Source organism: Engystomops pustulosus, chromosome 1, assembly GCF_040894005.1.
Source record: "Engystomops pustulosus chromosome 1, aEngPut4.maternal, whole genome shotgun sequence".
Taxonomy (NCBI): domain Eukaryota; kingdom Metazoa; phylum Chordata; class Amphibia; order Anura; family Leptodactylidae; genus Engystomops; species Engystomops pustulosus.
The window spans coordinates 225,707,921-225,724,357 of NC_092411.1; the positions used below are offsets into that span (position 1 = coordinate 225,707,921).

At 39.8% G+C, this 16,437-nt stretch overlaps 1 protein-coding gene across 2 annotated transcripts in view; it reads right to left on the reverse strand.

The window, feature by feature from the left end:
- GALNTL6 (polypeptide N-acetylgalactosaminyltransferase like 6) overlaps nt 1-12,157 on the reverse strand; it is a 681,266-nt gene extending 669,109 nt beyond the window's left edge. The window contains exon 1 of one of the 2 annotated variants that reach the window (XM_072119809.1): nt 10,984-12,157. In XM_072119809.1, coding sequence (XP_071975910.1) covers nt 10,984-11,115 — 132 coding nt within the window. In that variant the 5' untranslated portion in view covers nt 11,116-12,157. The remainder of the gene's footprint in view (nt 1-10,983) is intronic. The other variant, XM_072119800.1, reaches the window with a different exon arrangement.
- Between the last annotated feature and the right edge of the window lie 4,280 nt (nt 12,158-16,437).

Below are 16,437 nucleotides of genomic sequence, written 5' to 3' on the forward strand. Positions count from 1 at the left end.
ATTGAAGCAAACACCTGTAGGGGTAAATACACATATTACACCTTTCTGAATTCTCCAAAGGGTGAACTTTCCAAATTGGTGACCATTGTTGGGATTCCCCTCTGTTTTGGTACCACTAGGGCTCTCCAAATGCATCCTGACACATGTAAAGGATGATTGACAAATCTTGCTTCTAAAAGGCCAAAGCCCCTCTTTCCCTTCTGAGCCCTACTTTGCACCCATACAACACTTTATATGCAAAAGTGGTGCAGTTCTGTGCTTAGGAGAAATAGTTTTACACATTTATGGGGTTGTTTCATCTTTTATCCCTTGTGGCTTACAAAAATTTGGGGTAAAAGTGACTTTTTTGAGAAAATTTTCACCTTTTTTCCCTTTTGGGGCCTAATTGAATCAAACACCTGTTGGGGAAAATACACAAATTACACGTTGCTAAACTCTCCAAGGGGTGTACTTTCCAAATTGGTGTCTCATGTTGGGGCTTTCCTCTGTTTTGGTACCACTATGGCTCTCCAAATGCATCCTGACACATGTAAACTTTTTCAGCCATATTTACCCTGCAAAAACGAAACAACGCTCTTTCCATTCCAAGTGCCCCCCTGTGCCCGTACAGTAGGGTACAGTGACAAAATGGGTATTGGCATACTCAAGAGGAATTGCCCTCAACATTGTAAAATGCATTTTCCTTTTTAACCCATTGTGAAGGTGCAAATTTTAGTGTTCAATGAATCTATAGTAAGATAAAATTACATTTCTCTAATTTCACTTTCATTTATCTTTCACGCTCATGAAACGCTCAAAGGGTTAACAAAATTCCCAAAGGTTGTTTTGAATATTTTGAGGAGTGTAGTTTCTAAAATGGTGTCATTTGTGGGGGGTTTCTGTCATGTAGGCCTTATAAAGTCACTTCTAACTAAATTGACCCTCCAAAAGTAGGTTTTGATGATTTTCATGAAAATCTGAAAAATTGCACCTAAAGTTATAAGCCTCCTAACATCCAAAATAAAGGAAAAGATGTTTGAAAAATGATGCCAAGTTAAAGCAGACATATGGAAAATGTTAGTTATCAAGTTATTTTAGTGATATGACCAACTTTCCAAAAAGTAGAAAATTTTGAATTTGGAAAACATTGTTTTTTTCCAAATTTTTGCCAAATTTCCATTTATTTCATAAATAAATACTAAATATATTTATTAAATTTCTCAACCAGCATGAAGTACAATGTGTCACGAAAAAACAATCTCAAAATCAACTGGATATGTTAAAGCGTTCCAAAGTTATAACCACTTAAATAGACACATGTCAGATTTTAAAAAATGGTCCGTGTCAGGAAGGTGAAAAGTGGCTTCAGCGTTAAGGGGTTAAAGTAAAGAACTTTTGTCTATGTCTCATAGTAGAACCGCCTCTCCTCTGGAGGATGTGCACCATTATTTAGCACACTGTACAGCATAATATGTATATAAAATATATGTGATGTATATATACTATATGTCTTTATGGTGTGTGTATAACAGCCATAAAAATGATAAGGGGTATGGAGGGTCTCATTCATGAGGCAAGATTAAAACAACTAGATTTATTTAGTCTGGAAAAGAGACGACTACGAGGGGACATGATTAATTTATATGAATATATGAATGGTCCATAAAAAAATATGGTGTAAAGTTGTTCCAGATTAAATTAAATGAAAAGACGAGAGGGCACTGTCTCCATTTGGAGAAAACAAGGTTTAATCACCAGAGGCGACAGGACTTTTTTACTATGAGAACTGTGAATCTATGGAATAGCCTGCCTCAGGCGCTGGTCACAGCAGGGACAGCAGAGAGCTTCAAGAAGGGTCTAGATGCCTTTTTACATCTAAATAACACTAATGGTTATGTTATATAGAATTGTTTCCCCTAAATCCCTTCCTCATCCAATCACTTCCCTTCCTTGGTTGAACTTGATGGACATGTGTCTTTTTTCAACCGTATAAACTATGATACTGTGATGATATATATGTTGCATGTCTGTATATGGCAATATATATCCGATGTGTATATGCTCTTCATGTTTTGCGTATGTGTGTAAGAGTATAAATGTGTGTGTATGAGTGAAGAATGAGCGTAATATGTATATTTGAAAACAATAAGGGGGGGAGGGCATTCAGAAGTCTGCTATGGGGCCCTGTCTCTCCTAGTTACATTGCTGGTTACATAGTCAGTTAAGCAACATAAAACACTGTTATGGAAATGAATTCTTCCATATGCCTTATAAGGAATATTGTCATCTAACATGTTTTGCTGCACATAAAGCATCATTTATGACACTACACCTATGATATTTTTGCCGGGAACTATGGTAAGGGTTTCCATAAAAGTGACTAAGGGCTTGCTCCTTCTGCTGCTACATATATAGAAGAAGATAACAGTTCAAATGTTACTGTACTAAATCTTAGTTAAGTTCTAATTACGGGATATTGATTAGTGAGGCCCTTTCCTTAATTTGCCACTGACCTTAAAGGGGTTGTCCACTTTCAGCAACTAATTGATATTGTTTGTGTTAGGTAAAGTTATTCTATTTTCTGATATACTTACCTAACCAATTCTGGGTGGTTTTCTATATCTCTGCTTGCTATAGAAAGCTTCTATTTTTACTCCCAGTGGATAGTAATTTGTCCATGGTCTTGTGATGAAGTGAACGAGCGCTAGTATCACAGACAGTAAACAGAGCTGTGTGGTAATAACAGTTCATACACCTGTGTGACATCACATGACCATGGACTGATTTCTATACACATGAAGTAAACACAAAAGCTTCCATTAAAATGACAGCAAGCAGAGTTCTAGAAGACTGTGATTAATTGATACAAAAAGTATATTGAAAATATTGTACAATTTTTCCTTACACAAATCATATTAATTGTTTGTGGAAAGTGGACAGCCCCTTTAAGTTACCTATGTGTTTGTTGTAATTAGCAGCAGGACTGTAAGAAATGTGCCAATATTCCAGTATTGTAGCTGGTTTTGGATGTGAGATCTTTTCACACACAGAAGAGTTCATCCCCTCTGCTTTGAGTGACTGCTGTAGAAGTTTTCTGTTTGAATACTTACTCAGGGGGAGATAGGCTCTGTAATATTCAGTGAAGAGATCTCACACACCAGTGCACCAAGTTAATCTGCAATCCTGGAATATAAATGCATTTTTTACAGTTCTGCTGCTACTAACAACATACACAAAACTATGATTCTACGGGGCTTCAGAACTGCTATGTAACACTTTCTATAGCTTTGTATGGCCTAATCCACTAATAGACCCCCTTTAACAGTAACAGTAGATTAATAAATTGTTAGACTTATTGATGTTCCCAACATGAATGAATTTGAGGAAATATTCCTATTCCTCATGAAAACCATTGGGTGAATTTATCATAGCAGGATGGTGTTCTAACATTCAAGGAATGATAAAGTTGCAATTCTGGGTGCATGGACAGGAATTGAAATTTCCCCCTCATCACCACCTTTATGCCAGACACTCCTAGTACATGCAGCCATCATTTGCCAGCAAGGAGAATGTTAATCTACTATCAAAATCTATCATGATAAACCAGGGGCATTTACTCCTAGATCCAGGCACTGTGATTGTGTTAATTGCCCTAAATTTGTTATTAATGGCCTCCTTCCTTCTAAAATCAACTTTTATAATTATGCTAATGACTTGTAGGTTTATGGGTGTGTTACAGAAGCCCTCTGCATAGCTCTCATCAGAATTGATCGGTAAGCACATGGTGGGAGGGGGGAGTGCTCCTTCAAAATGTAACAGCCTGTGAAGCTGTAGCACGACCTATAGCCTTTAGCATAATTAGCATAATTTTAAAGGTTGATTTTAAAAGGAACTAGTCCATGGATAACAAATATAAGAAGATTATCACAGTCACAGTAACATGAGGCTCAGTGGTTAGCACTACAGCCCTGCAAAGAGTTTGTATGTTCTCTCCGTGTTTGCGTAAGTTTCCTCCGCGTCCTCCGGTTTCCTCCCACACTCCAAAACATACTGGTAGGTTGATTGATATAGATGATCCAAGGGGAAGAAGATTGGGATTCCACTCTCTCCAGACCGTTGGATGTATGTAAACATCAAAAAAATGAGAAATTAATGAAAATCAGTCCCATCGATTTTGTTCCAGACAATATTCATAATCGATATCAGACTCTCTGTAGAAGAGAAATTTACTGGATATACAAAATGCATACCTTAAGTCCAGATGGCCTCAATGAAATGAATGAGGCTGTTATATAAAAACAGCCTTCCCTTTAACATGATCGTCCTATAGTTGAGGTCCCCCACTATCTACGTGACGTCCCATCCAAACAGAACCTTCCTATTCTATTACGGCCATCGAATCTCTCATGATTGAAGAACGCAAATCTTTTGATCGCTACCTTGCGTGTCACTGTGCTCATTTTATCCCGGTATTTTGCGTTCCACCCATCTTCTCCTTTCATGATCCGGCACTTCCGGGTCCACCTATATCTCTGTCTCCACTTGATACACTCGCAAATTCGATACATTTAAGATACATAATATTGTGGTTGTATGCATGCAATGTGTTATTTGTTTATTTACTTGTATTATATGATGAATTATTGTTTTTAAATATGCATTTATTGACATGGTTTACTGTTGAGAGACGCATCAATTGATTGGTTATGTCATTTAGTCCTATGACATCACTTCCTCTTAGACATACTTATAAGAACTCATAACCCTTACAACATCATTTAGACCTGAAGAAGCGTCCAGTGAGGACGCGAAATGCGTTGTCTGTTATCCCCTTTTATTCTAATGTTTTAAACATCGACCTTTTGTATAATAAACGGCATCACGGATGCTTTAAACCTAAATTGGGTTGCGCCAGAAGAAAGTCCGTTTTTTTCTACATCCAACGGTCTGGAGAGAGTGGAATCCCAATCTTCTTCCCCTTGGATCATCTATATCAGTGATGGTGAACCTTTTAGAGATCGAGTGCCCAAACTGAGACCCAAAAACCACTAGCTTTTCCTAAAGTGCCAACACAGCAATTTAGGCAGTAACAAACTTATTGCTACCAGAATCTTTGAGCTCCAATACAACATCTTTTCACTCTTCGAACAGCACCAAGCAGCACAGGATGTGTCACTTTAAAATAGCAGGGCACTACTTGGACTGCCTGAGACTGCAGGAAGATGCCATGTCTGGCAAACTCTGTGACTGGGAGACAGCCCGTGTGCCCACAGAGATGCAGCCGAGTGCCATCTCTGCCCTAGACCAGTGATGGTGAATCTTTTAGAGATCAAGTGCCCAAAATGAGACCCAAAAACCACTAGCTTTTCCCAAAGTGCCAACACAGCAATTTAGGCAGTAACAAACTTATTGCTACCAGAGCCTGAATCCGACAACCCGGGTGCCCACAGAGATGCCTCCGAGTGCCATCTCTGGCACCAGTGCCATAGGTTCGCCACCACTGATCTATATCCTTCAAAGTACCGGAGACCCTTACTGCCGGTGAGGACTAGGCAGCACCCTTTATACTCTGACACAGCGTTGTGCCTGCACGCACAACCCATCAAGGTGAGCACACTACTGTATTTAAAAGGAACATCTCCTTAAGTTTTACCTGCACCAGGAAGCGCCTGTTTTTTCTCTTCTTCTACAGCATTGGTAGGTTGATTAGATTGTGAGCCCCGTTGGGGACAGGGACTGATGTGGCAAGTACTGCATAATCTGTGTGCACTATATAAATAAAGGAATTATTATTAAGGAATTATGATCAAAACAAAATAGTAGCAGAGGTACTAATTCAGTAGTCTGAAATAAGGGGGGCAGATACATTATCAGATTTTAGCCATAGCACAATTTACAGAGCTTGTAAGTGAATCAACAGGAAGAAAGGAATTTTCCTGTTGGAAAAATGTTTTCTTGGAGAAGGGATCACAAGCTGGGTTTATGAGATCACAGTGAGGACGAGCAAGAATACTGTCTATGCCATCGTTTCACTTGTCAATGGCAAATCAACTGTTTAAGGGTGAGAAGATGGGATCTCAGGGCTGAGACAATAGCACAAAAATAATTACCACTGGATTTTATTTCTGCTTTTACAATGAACAGGTGGCAAATAGAGTCCTTCAAGTACTTTCCCAGCTCTGGAACTAAATAAAACTTAATGACAAAATCCACTGAGTAAGATGAGAATTTGAAAGATTTTCATCCTGTACAAATAACCAATAATTCACTGAAGAATACACATATACCAAATGCACAACGTATGAAAAAATTATATGTAAACAAGAAGAAAAACCTAAACAATTAAGAACATTATGTTATGTGAGATGGGCTGAAATATCCAAGATAATCCAGGAGAGAAGCAGAAGTGAGATAACACAGTATCTGCAGCTGATGTGACAATGAAGGACACAGCGCCATCTACTGAGGATTCCAACACAAAAACCGTGCAGTCAGACGTGCCTCATAGGTTGTGGATAAAACATACATTGTTTCTATGAAATGGTAAGTATATATGTGTTCATGTACATAATTATTGATAAAACATTTTAACCACAGCATAACATCTGCAAATGATTTATTTCCACATAGAAGAATACAGTAATGTCCTAACATTGTCATGGATGGTGAGTGATAATAAAGTTATATAAGGTCCTTTATTGGATCCTACAAACAGGTTTAGGAATACCATTGATTATACTGCATATCTCATAAATAAAACATATCTATCTATCTATCTATCTATCTATCTATCTATCTATCTATCTATCTATCTATCTATCTATCTATCTATTCTTCTCACTGTAAATTAGAACCTTTCCAGATCTAAATGCAATCAAGTACCAGTCATCTTAATATATCAATCTCTAGGTATCCGTTGAATATCTCACATAATAATATTATGTAAACTGGATCTTAGGTGGTGAGATTTCTAGCTTTCCATAAACGCATGAATTATGTTTTAGGAACCCCACCACAAATTAACATTACATAATGTAATAATCATGTATTAATATGTAAAGCTTTTCTGAATAATTCTTAGTTAGGGGTTGTATCTTTTCACTTTCTTGTTGTTCCATTACCACCAATATGATGGTCTACATTGGTCCTGCCACATTAATATTACATACATCATTCAATGCTGCAGTTAAAACTGGATTTCCACCTTCTAGACATTGATGACTTATCCATTCATCCATGAATCGGATCTGATATGCAATCTGCTACACAGAGATCAATTCTCACTCTTTCCTCTGTGTATCAGATCAGATCATCAGAATAGACCCTTGGGTTAGATTCCCACTGATCTACTATGGACAGGTCATCAATATCTAAAAGGTGGAAACCCCTTTAAAGGTAACTGTTGCATGTAAGGCATGTGACTGCCGAGTACAGTGATTGGCTGCGGGCAACAAATGAGGATGTGCGAGATGTAATTGCCATAAGATGTCATTGCCATCACATGATGGATTGGCTTGACGACTATTAGAGTCTACACAGTGATTGCAAGCTGAATTTAAAAATGTAAATGTTTTTAGAATATAAGTAAATATTGTATGGAACGTTGAAGCTGTTGTTCTTCATTGTAAATAACAGGCTAGAAAAATAAGAAACTTAATAAAAGATGAAATATAAGCATTTCACTTTGGCATTTGGCCACATCTGAAAATCGCTGCTATGTGCTTTATGAATCCTGAGACTTACAATTGTACGCCCCCCATACCTATCGGTGGGAATGTAATGGGATTGATGGGGTCTCACATCACTGCCACAGGTTCTTTCTGCTGACAAGTCCCCACGATCTGTGAAAAATATACAACTAATATACACGCTTTAAAAGGTCATATTATGCACTCAGATTTGATCTATAATCTGAACAGGTTAAGAAAACCACAAATCTGCGATCTTTGGCCTTCACAGCTCAGCTCAGTTTTGAAAAGAAATGCGAGAAAGGCAAATATCAAATTTATGGCTGAGCCTTTGTAAAATAGGAGTTATACAGGAGGAAACCAAGTCCACAGCAGAGGCTATGATACCTGAATTATGAGAGGGACTCATAGTCTGGTCAAAGGGGATCTAACATCACATTTCCTGCTTCTTACCTTTGAGAAGAAATGACAATTTCAGATGATACAAATGTAGAGGTAGTACATAAATAATTTATGATAGGCAGTGACCACACATCCCTCTAAGCTCTCGGAATAGAATAATATATTATTGTTATTTATTATTTATTACTAATTATTGACCATATTATATTAACTCATCATTATCATGGACACACATGGTCCATTTGGTGCTTTTAGTAGAAATCTCTCACAATCACTGCAATAATGAATGTGATTGGCTTAAGCTCTAATTACTTCTAACAACTTAAAAAGCTCAACCCCACAGTCAACCAGCTCCATTCTACAGTAAATAGGCTCCACATTACAGTCAACAAACTCCACCTTCCATTCCAATTGCTGCACCCCACAGTCATCGAGCTCCTCCCTCCAGTCAACAAGCTTGACCCCAAAATTAACAAGATCCTCCCTCTGGTCAACAAGCTACACTCCACAGTCAACAAGTGTCACTCTCCTGTCAACAAGTCCACCCTCCAGTCAACAAGCTACACTCCACAGTCAACAAGTGTCACTCTCCTGTCAACAAGCTCCATCCTCCAGTCAACAAGCTACACCCCATAGTCAACAAGCACCACTGTCTAGTAAACAAGCTTCACTCTATAGTTTCACTCGTAGAGACTTGTGTGTACAAGTAATAATTATAAAGAAGAATAGAATTTTAATTAAATGTAAAGACAATATATTAAAGGTTATAAAACATCTTGCCATATTCTTCTATAAGTGCAGATTAAGACATAAAGAAGTATATGAAACTGTACTGTGTAAACTCAACCTAAAGATGGTTTGTCAAATGGGCCTAGGTAGTAATTAAAGACTAAAGTGCCAAATCCCCAAAAATCAGGGTGGAATTAGGCCAGCAAGAGCTAATGTAGACACTGAGAACCCTTTCACAAAGCTACATTTCTGATCACACAACAATTGTGTCCCTTCGGTAAGGAGGATCTATTCCATGAGCCATCTAAGTTAGTCCTTAGAGAGGACCATGCCAATTAGATATAGCTATAGACCCTGTAGAAGTTATTGATGTGTTCAGAGTGGATTATAGGATGACCTGATAACCTGCCTTATGACATGTCTGTCACCGTGGTGTTTACTCTTAGAATCTCCAAATAAATGGATAAGTTATATTCACACATGACATATTTATTTCTGAACTCTTCACTGGAGATAAGTTCAATTACATAGATTTTTACATGCCTCGGTAAAATGAAAAAGAACATTTTTGGTCATTTTTTAACATATTGTTCACCTTATTCAATGGATGTACCAAAAACCTATTGGCTTTGTAATATTTATAGTCAGCGCAGTTATTGATAAATAAGATAATATTTATTAGCATTGTTTTTTTAAGAACTCTACTGTTTTTATGGTGAACGCTTGTCTTGCCTACAGTGTGGTGAAGTTGAAGCCATTCAGTGTTGCACCTGTATAAAAACATACCAACAGTGACCCTATCATTTAGTATTTATTATACATGGGTCATGTGATTTATTGAAGAGCCAGTCATGACACACTTGATGCATTGGAGGCTACTGTACCATTCAACATCATCCTAGTATCCTTAAAGGACCTTTCTGACTAGAAGATTTGTCTAGTTGTCTGATGAGTTCTATAGTATTCTGTCAGTTTGGCCGAAAATACACAAAATCTTTTTTAAATGTTATCCGGATTATTTATAGTCTTCTAGTAGAATCACAATGAAATCACTCTGTGCCCACAGAGACACTGTATGTGCATTGCAAGGTAAGGCTACTGTATACAGGCAGTGTATCATGGGGTTATTATCAGCAGAGTAAAACCACACAACCTCAGTTCTGTGGCTGCAACTTTGGAACACAATGAAAAGTGTTATCAATATTTAACAGGCCTGTTTGTGAATCCTTGATTTGGCCACAACGGATGCATATTTAATATATGTCATAATAGCATTCTCCAGTTTCATAAGTTGTGCATGTAACATCTAAAAATGGAAAATAAATGTAGACAGGAATGAAGAATATTAGTCAGGAGCTGTCAAAAGTGCTAAATGTAGAACAAATCAGGATTCCCAATTATTATTTTGCTTGTATGAATCAACGGCTCCACAAAATAAAATAATAAAGCTGGCTGCTCTACCAGGACACATCTCCTGCCAACTTACTGCTAGCTGCAAACTTTTCTTCAAAGCCAGAACATGCCATTTAAATGAATCAAATTGCTGCAAATTTCAGCTTGGTGTCCATCACAATTGCTATTACAGTAAGTCTAGACAGAAGTTGATAGGAATAGGCTATGTAATGACAGATGTTGCATTTATTATTAAGAAATGTTTTAGACTGGTTACTCCTATAACCAACATCAAAGAAGGACCCAATAAATCAGCAAATATATAGAATACTGTGCACTCATTATTGTAATGAGTCCAGGTTTAGGATTCACACATTTCCTACACTATGTAGCATTTAAATGTCTTATGTTACCAGTATCTAGAAAATAATTCATCAAGTGGAGGATGTTACCAATCAGAAGTGATAGTAATTAATTCATCTCATTGTACAAACCACTTGGAAACTTGTGTGTCACCAGAACTTCCAGAACTTTCACTTGAGTTGGTTAGCTATCATGTTTCAGGTTTCACTTTAACAGTTTGGCCCATTTATTATCCACACTACAAGATTACGATTTAATCCGACTGTATATCAATCCTTTCAGTTAACCCCATCAACTGCAGAGAAAATCAATTATTTTAAATGGCTCATTTCAAGTGAGTAATGAGAGACCTTAGACAATCCATAGAGTATCTCTGTCCAGCAGAGCAATGCAAACTACACCAAGGTGCTTCATGCCTCATGGTTCCTACCTGATCTCCATCACTGGACTTCATCAGCTGTTTTTCCTTATACAAGGACCAAAGGCCAATATTGGGCAGAAAAATGACAGCAGCTGTAAAAAGCAAGGCCATCTGGATGAACCTCTTCTGCTTTCTCTTCATGGCAGTATAAATGTCTAGTAGTCAAGTACAGTAGAAAGTGACTACTGTAATCCACAGAGGTCTCCAAGAACTTGTGCTCCTCTACTTAAAGTTTCACAGCAGTTTAGGTGATCTTACTTCCAATCTCATGAACAACCAAGACGTCCTTGGAAAGCCTTGATGAATAAGGAAATCTCCAGAGTTATAAGGATCCCACCATTAAAGAACTAAATGTCTTGTAGAGAGAAAAGTTTGATTGGATACATTGTTACTCAACAACTATTGCACAAGATAGAGACAAGTCAGGTGAAGATTCCTAGATGGGAGCCACAATAAGCCTTTACGAATAGTCCAGTTCAGCAGTACCAGGTTCAGTTCCCGATTATTCATCAGTATTGTAGACTGTCACTCCTAGCTTACCTGACACAGGTCCATGCTGGTCATCCTTGGTCCATCTCTACTCCAGCATGCCTTCAGATGGTCAGGATGCTTCTCAATACCAAGCAGAACAGATTAAATCCATCTCCCATATCCGAAATCAATCCTGTGTGTGTTCCTTCATCCTGAGGTATGCAGATCCTACTGAGGTATCTCTCCTGGACAAGAACTCAAGTCCCCACTGGTGGAAAACACGTGGATGAGCTCTAAACCGGTGGTTACAATCCCTCCCAGTCCCACACAGCTCTATAAACAAGCCTGGAGCTGGAAGAAGCTGGAGGGGAGGAGGGTGATGATGAGGAGGAGAAGGTGGTGCAAGGAGGATCTAGTGCTGTCACACTGCAACGTCCCTGGATCCAGCAGCAGCTCACAGATCATTTCCTCTGGACCAAGCCTGGGAGACAGGGGAGCAAGTGATGCTGTGATGTCTACCTGCTCAGCCTGCAGGAGCTGTAGCCTCCAACTTTAACATGATCGCCGAACCCCAACTTTTCAAGTCATCTGGCAGCCTGGATGTGGAGGCAGCAGCCCGATGTGTGCTCTTTGTGAGCAGCAGATCCACTCCAGTTGTCTCAGTGCTGCTGCTGATGCTGAGGCTGGTGGAGGATTGGAGGAGGGGGAGTAGTGGGGAGACGAACAGAAGCTTTAACACTGCAACTCAGGACACAGCAGCTGCTGCTCCACCAAGGAGGATGCTCGTGTCTCAGGGTATTAACAAGTCATCTAATGCACAGATACAATAATGCAATGCAATACTATGTCAGCCATCCTGTAGTGCTGGGCTTATTTCTTAAATGGAGCTTCTGTAAAGAGTTTATGCACGATGTTGGTAGCAGGTAAATAGATTTCTGTTATAAGAACACATTCATTTTTGATGGTGTAAATGAATAAGGTAGACATAGAAAAATGTGATGTATATGAAGTGTTGAAGTAGTATGTGGCTGCAGCTAGACATATGCATCATAACAAATACACGATTTTGTTTACATTAAAGATACATGGAATCATCTGTCTTTGTAAACAATAATTTAAGTGGAAGAAGTTTCTTTTCCTGCAGCATGGAAGACCCGTAGTTTAACAAGTGACAAAACCATAATGTTTTGGTATACTGGGCATAAAAAAAAAGTGCTTAAAGGGAACCTACCTGATTCTACCTATAAAGGTAGAAGGGGTGGTAGGTGGATGAATGGGACGTGAGGATAGTTCTTTTTTGGGCTAATCCTCATGTCCCGGGTGTCATTTAGAAAACTTTATTGGAGGCATATGTAAATTTTTTTATGCAGCTACTGGGGCGTGGAGTAGCCTGACATGAGGCTACTAGTCGCGGCTACTCCAAGCCCCAGTAGCCACGTTACTCCGCCTACAATTTAATCTTCGGCGCGCAGATCCTCGTAGCTGCCCGTCCTGGTCCCCCGGCATCTGCGGCCTTCTGCGCATGTGCAGTAGCTCCGGCCCCGGAGCCGCGGCCGCGCAGCCGAAGGCCTGTGTTCTGCGCAGAACGCAGGGAACCAGGACGAGGGCGCGCAGCTACGAGGATCTGCGCGCCGAAGATTAAATGGTAGGCGGAGTAACGTGGCTATAGGTAGAATCGGGGTGGTAGGTTCCCTTTAATGGAAGGCGAGGTCACATAAATTGGGAGCAGCCCTCTTCTCCCACTTTCGATGGGGCATTTATAATAGTAATGTATTCTTAAGGGGTTGAGTTGTGACTGCTTCACACAGTATTGTACACATATCTTCATAGGAATACTTGACAGATCCACTGATGCTGGAAGAGCAGAGTTTATCAGAGTTATTTTAAGACTAAGATGCATTAAATGAGCTTTGTGTAAGAGCTCTACAAACCCTTTAGGGTCGAAATTTCTGTAAGCAATAAAATGATAGATAATTTGGGGTCTTATATGCAGCTTAGAACCAGTCAGGTACTTTCTGCAGGAATACAACAAGAATTGCTCATACACATCTATTTCTCAGGTCATGAGGAAGACATTTAAGTGGTTGTTCTACAAATGCAAGTTCTCATCAAAGGAAACTGAGGATGAGGGTCCACAAGCTGTCACCATCAGCCTTTCATGCAGGATAGTGACAGGCTCATAAGGATGTACTTCTATATTCTATAGTGTAGCATTACACAGAGAAAAGCTTTTAAAGGAAATCTACCATTAAAAAAAAAAAAACCCTACACATACTCACCTCCACTCCTCTTCATCTTGATCTGCACTAAGCTTGACACGCCTCGAACAGTTAGAAAAGTAACCTCTAATTAGAAGGCCAGAGCACGGAGATGAGATGTCCGGTGCTCCTGGCTGCTTATTGTGCACGCCACTTTCGTGACGTCACCTTCCTCTCCCAGTTTGGGAGGGTGGTGCAAGGGCGTGCATAATTAGCAACCTGGAGCACTTGACATCTTGTCCCTGCACTTCTACCTGGTAATTATGCAGGCCCCTGCAGCTCCCTCACCCATGTTGGGAGAGGAAGGTGACTTACTAAGGGTGCAGGCATAATAAGCAGTCAGGAGCACCGGACATCCCGTCCTCGCGCTCGGCCTGTTAATTTTAACTTTCTTTTCTAGGTGATCCTGGCATGTCAAGCTGAGACTACATGCACACTGCCGTTTCCCGCCATACCGAAGCACGGTTGGCACATGACAGCACGTGGGGAGAAGAGGAGGAGGTGAGCGCTGCTCACCTCCGCCCCTCTCCATAGGAACATATGGCGCACGGCGCCGTAACACGGGAAAAGATAGGACATGTCCTATCTTTTCCCAGGCTATGGAGCAGTACGGTGACGCACGTGTGCGGCACCGTAACGCTCCCGTACAGTGCCGTGAGCCCATAGAAGTTTATGGGGGACATATATACGTCCCCAATACATGTGTAGCCTTAGTGAAGAACATCAACGGGATCAAGATGAAGAGGAGCGCAGGTCAGTATCTGTAGATGTTTTTTAAATGGTAGATTTCCTTTAATGCTGCATACAGATGACCTAAAGGGGTGGCAAAAAGAGTCAAGCTGGCTGACCCGCTGCTGGCTTGAATAATGTACCACATAGCCATAAAGTCCATAATCATAAGTTTAGCAACTGACAGCCAGACTCATGATAATGTACCTGAACTGTAGGATATTCCATGGTTGCAGTTTGTGGGCCTAATTCTCTTGGATGATTCCTGTTTTAGACTTTATACTTTGGAAAAAAGAGATGGGCAGATATAGCAAGGACACACTCTGAATGGCATCCCCTGCTTTTACCTCTCATTGGGGACATTTATCAGACCTCATACACCAGGTTTTTTTTACATACAAGAACTGAAATAATCACATTGCCTAGAGAACTACCAGGCATTATGATATTTTTACCTCTTATGGCATCTCCATGCTAAGTGGATGTTCACAATACACTTCATGACCCGGTGTATGATAAATGTCCACATTGTGTTTTTTTTCTGCCACACTAGTGGGTTATAATATAGGTGCTTTTGGCAGTAGCCTGGGGCCCAATCCTTCTAGGGGGCCCATGCCCACCCAAACCACCCAATAAATGTGGTACTGGGGAGGACTATCATCCATGAAATCTTTGAACATCTAATCCTGCTCTCAATGCAAATGTACACAAGGGCCATTTCAGGACCTTTGAGGGTTCAAAGGTACTGAAACCACAGGTTGAAAGAAGGCAAAAGGGACGCATCCTCCAAGAAGCTTAATTCTAGTACCATATGTAGGGAGTGAATTCTGGAGTTGTATGGGCTATAATATTCATAAGTATATGCAGTCTTAATCAGCCCCTGGCCTGCCCATACATTGAGGCTGTAGCATGTGCAGTTCCAGTAGAGCTCACCATTGAGCCGTAGTAAAAATATACAGTGTTGTGAGTCCCATCTACTAGACTTTCCTACTGACTTGAAAATCAAATAGGCTCAGATATGGGAAGCTAGATAAAGCTAAGAGTACTGTCCTGACAGAGAATCAGGGATATATTTCATCCCCAGGGACACTTAAGGGATTCCTATCACTATGAGAAAAGAGGATGTAATAGGTAAAACTACCATATTACTGTCACACGGCTTCAGGGCTCTGACAGGGAAGGGGCTGGAACACTAATATACACAGACACAGGGGGAATAAGCAATAAAGCTCTGAACTGTGCGAGTGGCTGCATATTATAGTCTACAATCTCCCAAAACACACCACAAGCAAAAACAGGATTGTAAACACAACCTTATAAGCTGTTTTCAAGGATCCACCCTTTTAGAGAAAATAAATATTTTTAATTCTCAGGCAACTTAGATTTTAGATTTTCTGAGAGAGAGACACTATAGTTAATTTCTACCTCTTATTCCTCAGTGGTGGTGCTGGGTAGAATCATATTAGAGGGGGAGATTTATCAGAACAGAACTGATAACCAATCAGAGGTCAGCTTTCACTTTTCCACAGTGTTTATAAAATGAATGCTGAGCTCTGTTTGGTTGCCCTTGGCAACTGGAACCATTTAACTCTCAGACACTTTTGATATATGACACTTAAATCTCCCCTTATGAATCAGCTCCACCTAGCTAATTTATTTACAGAAAACACTGGCCCATATTTAAAGTAAAGTAAATGTCAGCAATCCTGTAGCTACCTTCAGCCTAGGCACCTGCATTGCAAATGATCCTTCAAATACCCATAAAATAAACTTTGTTCTCTTACCTAGCATTCCCTACACCTCTTTTCACCATACAATGTCATCTAAGGTATTTGTGCAAGATCTACCCCATGTATGTATCTGATCACATGAAATCACAGCATGCCTCCATGGACTTCTAGTTCTCATAGAGGCATGCTGTGATTTCATGTAAGATATATAGATTTTGCTAATTTTAGGGGTAAATTACCTTAGATGGCATCACACTGGTCACATGACATGAAGT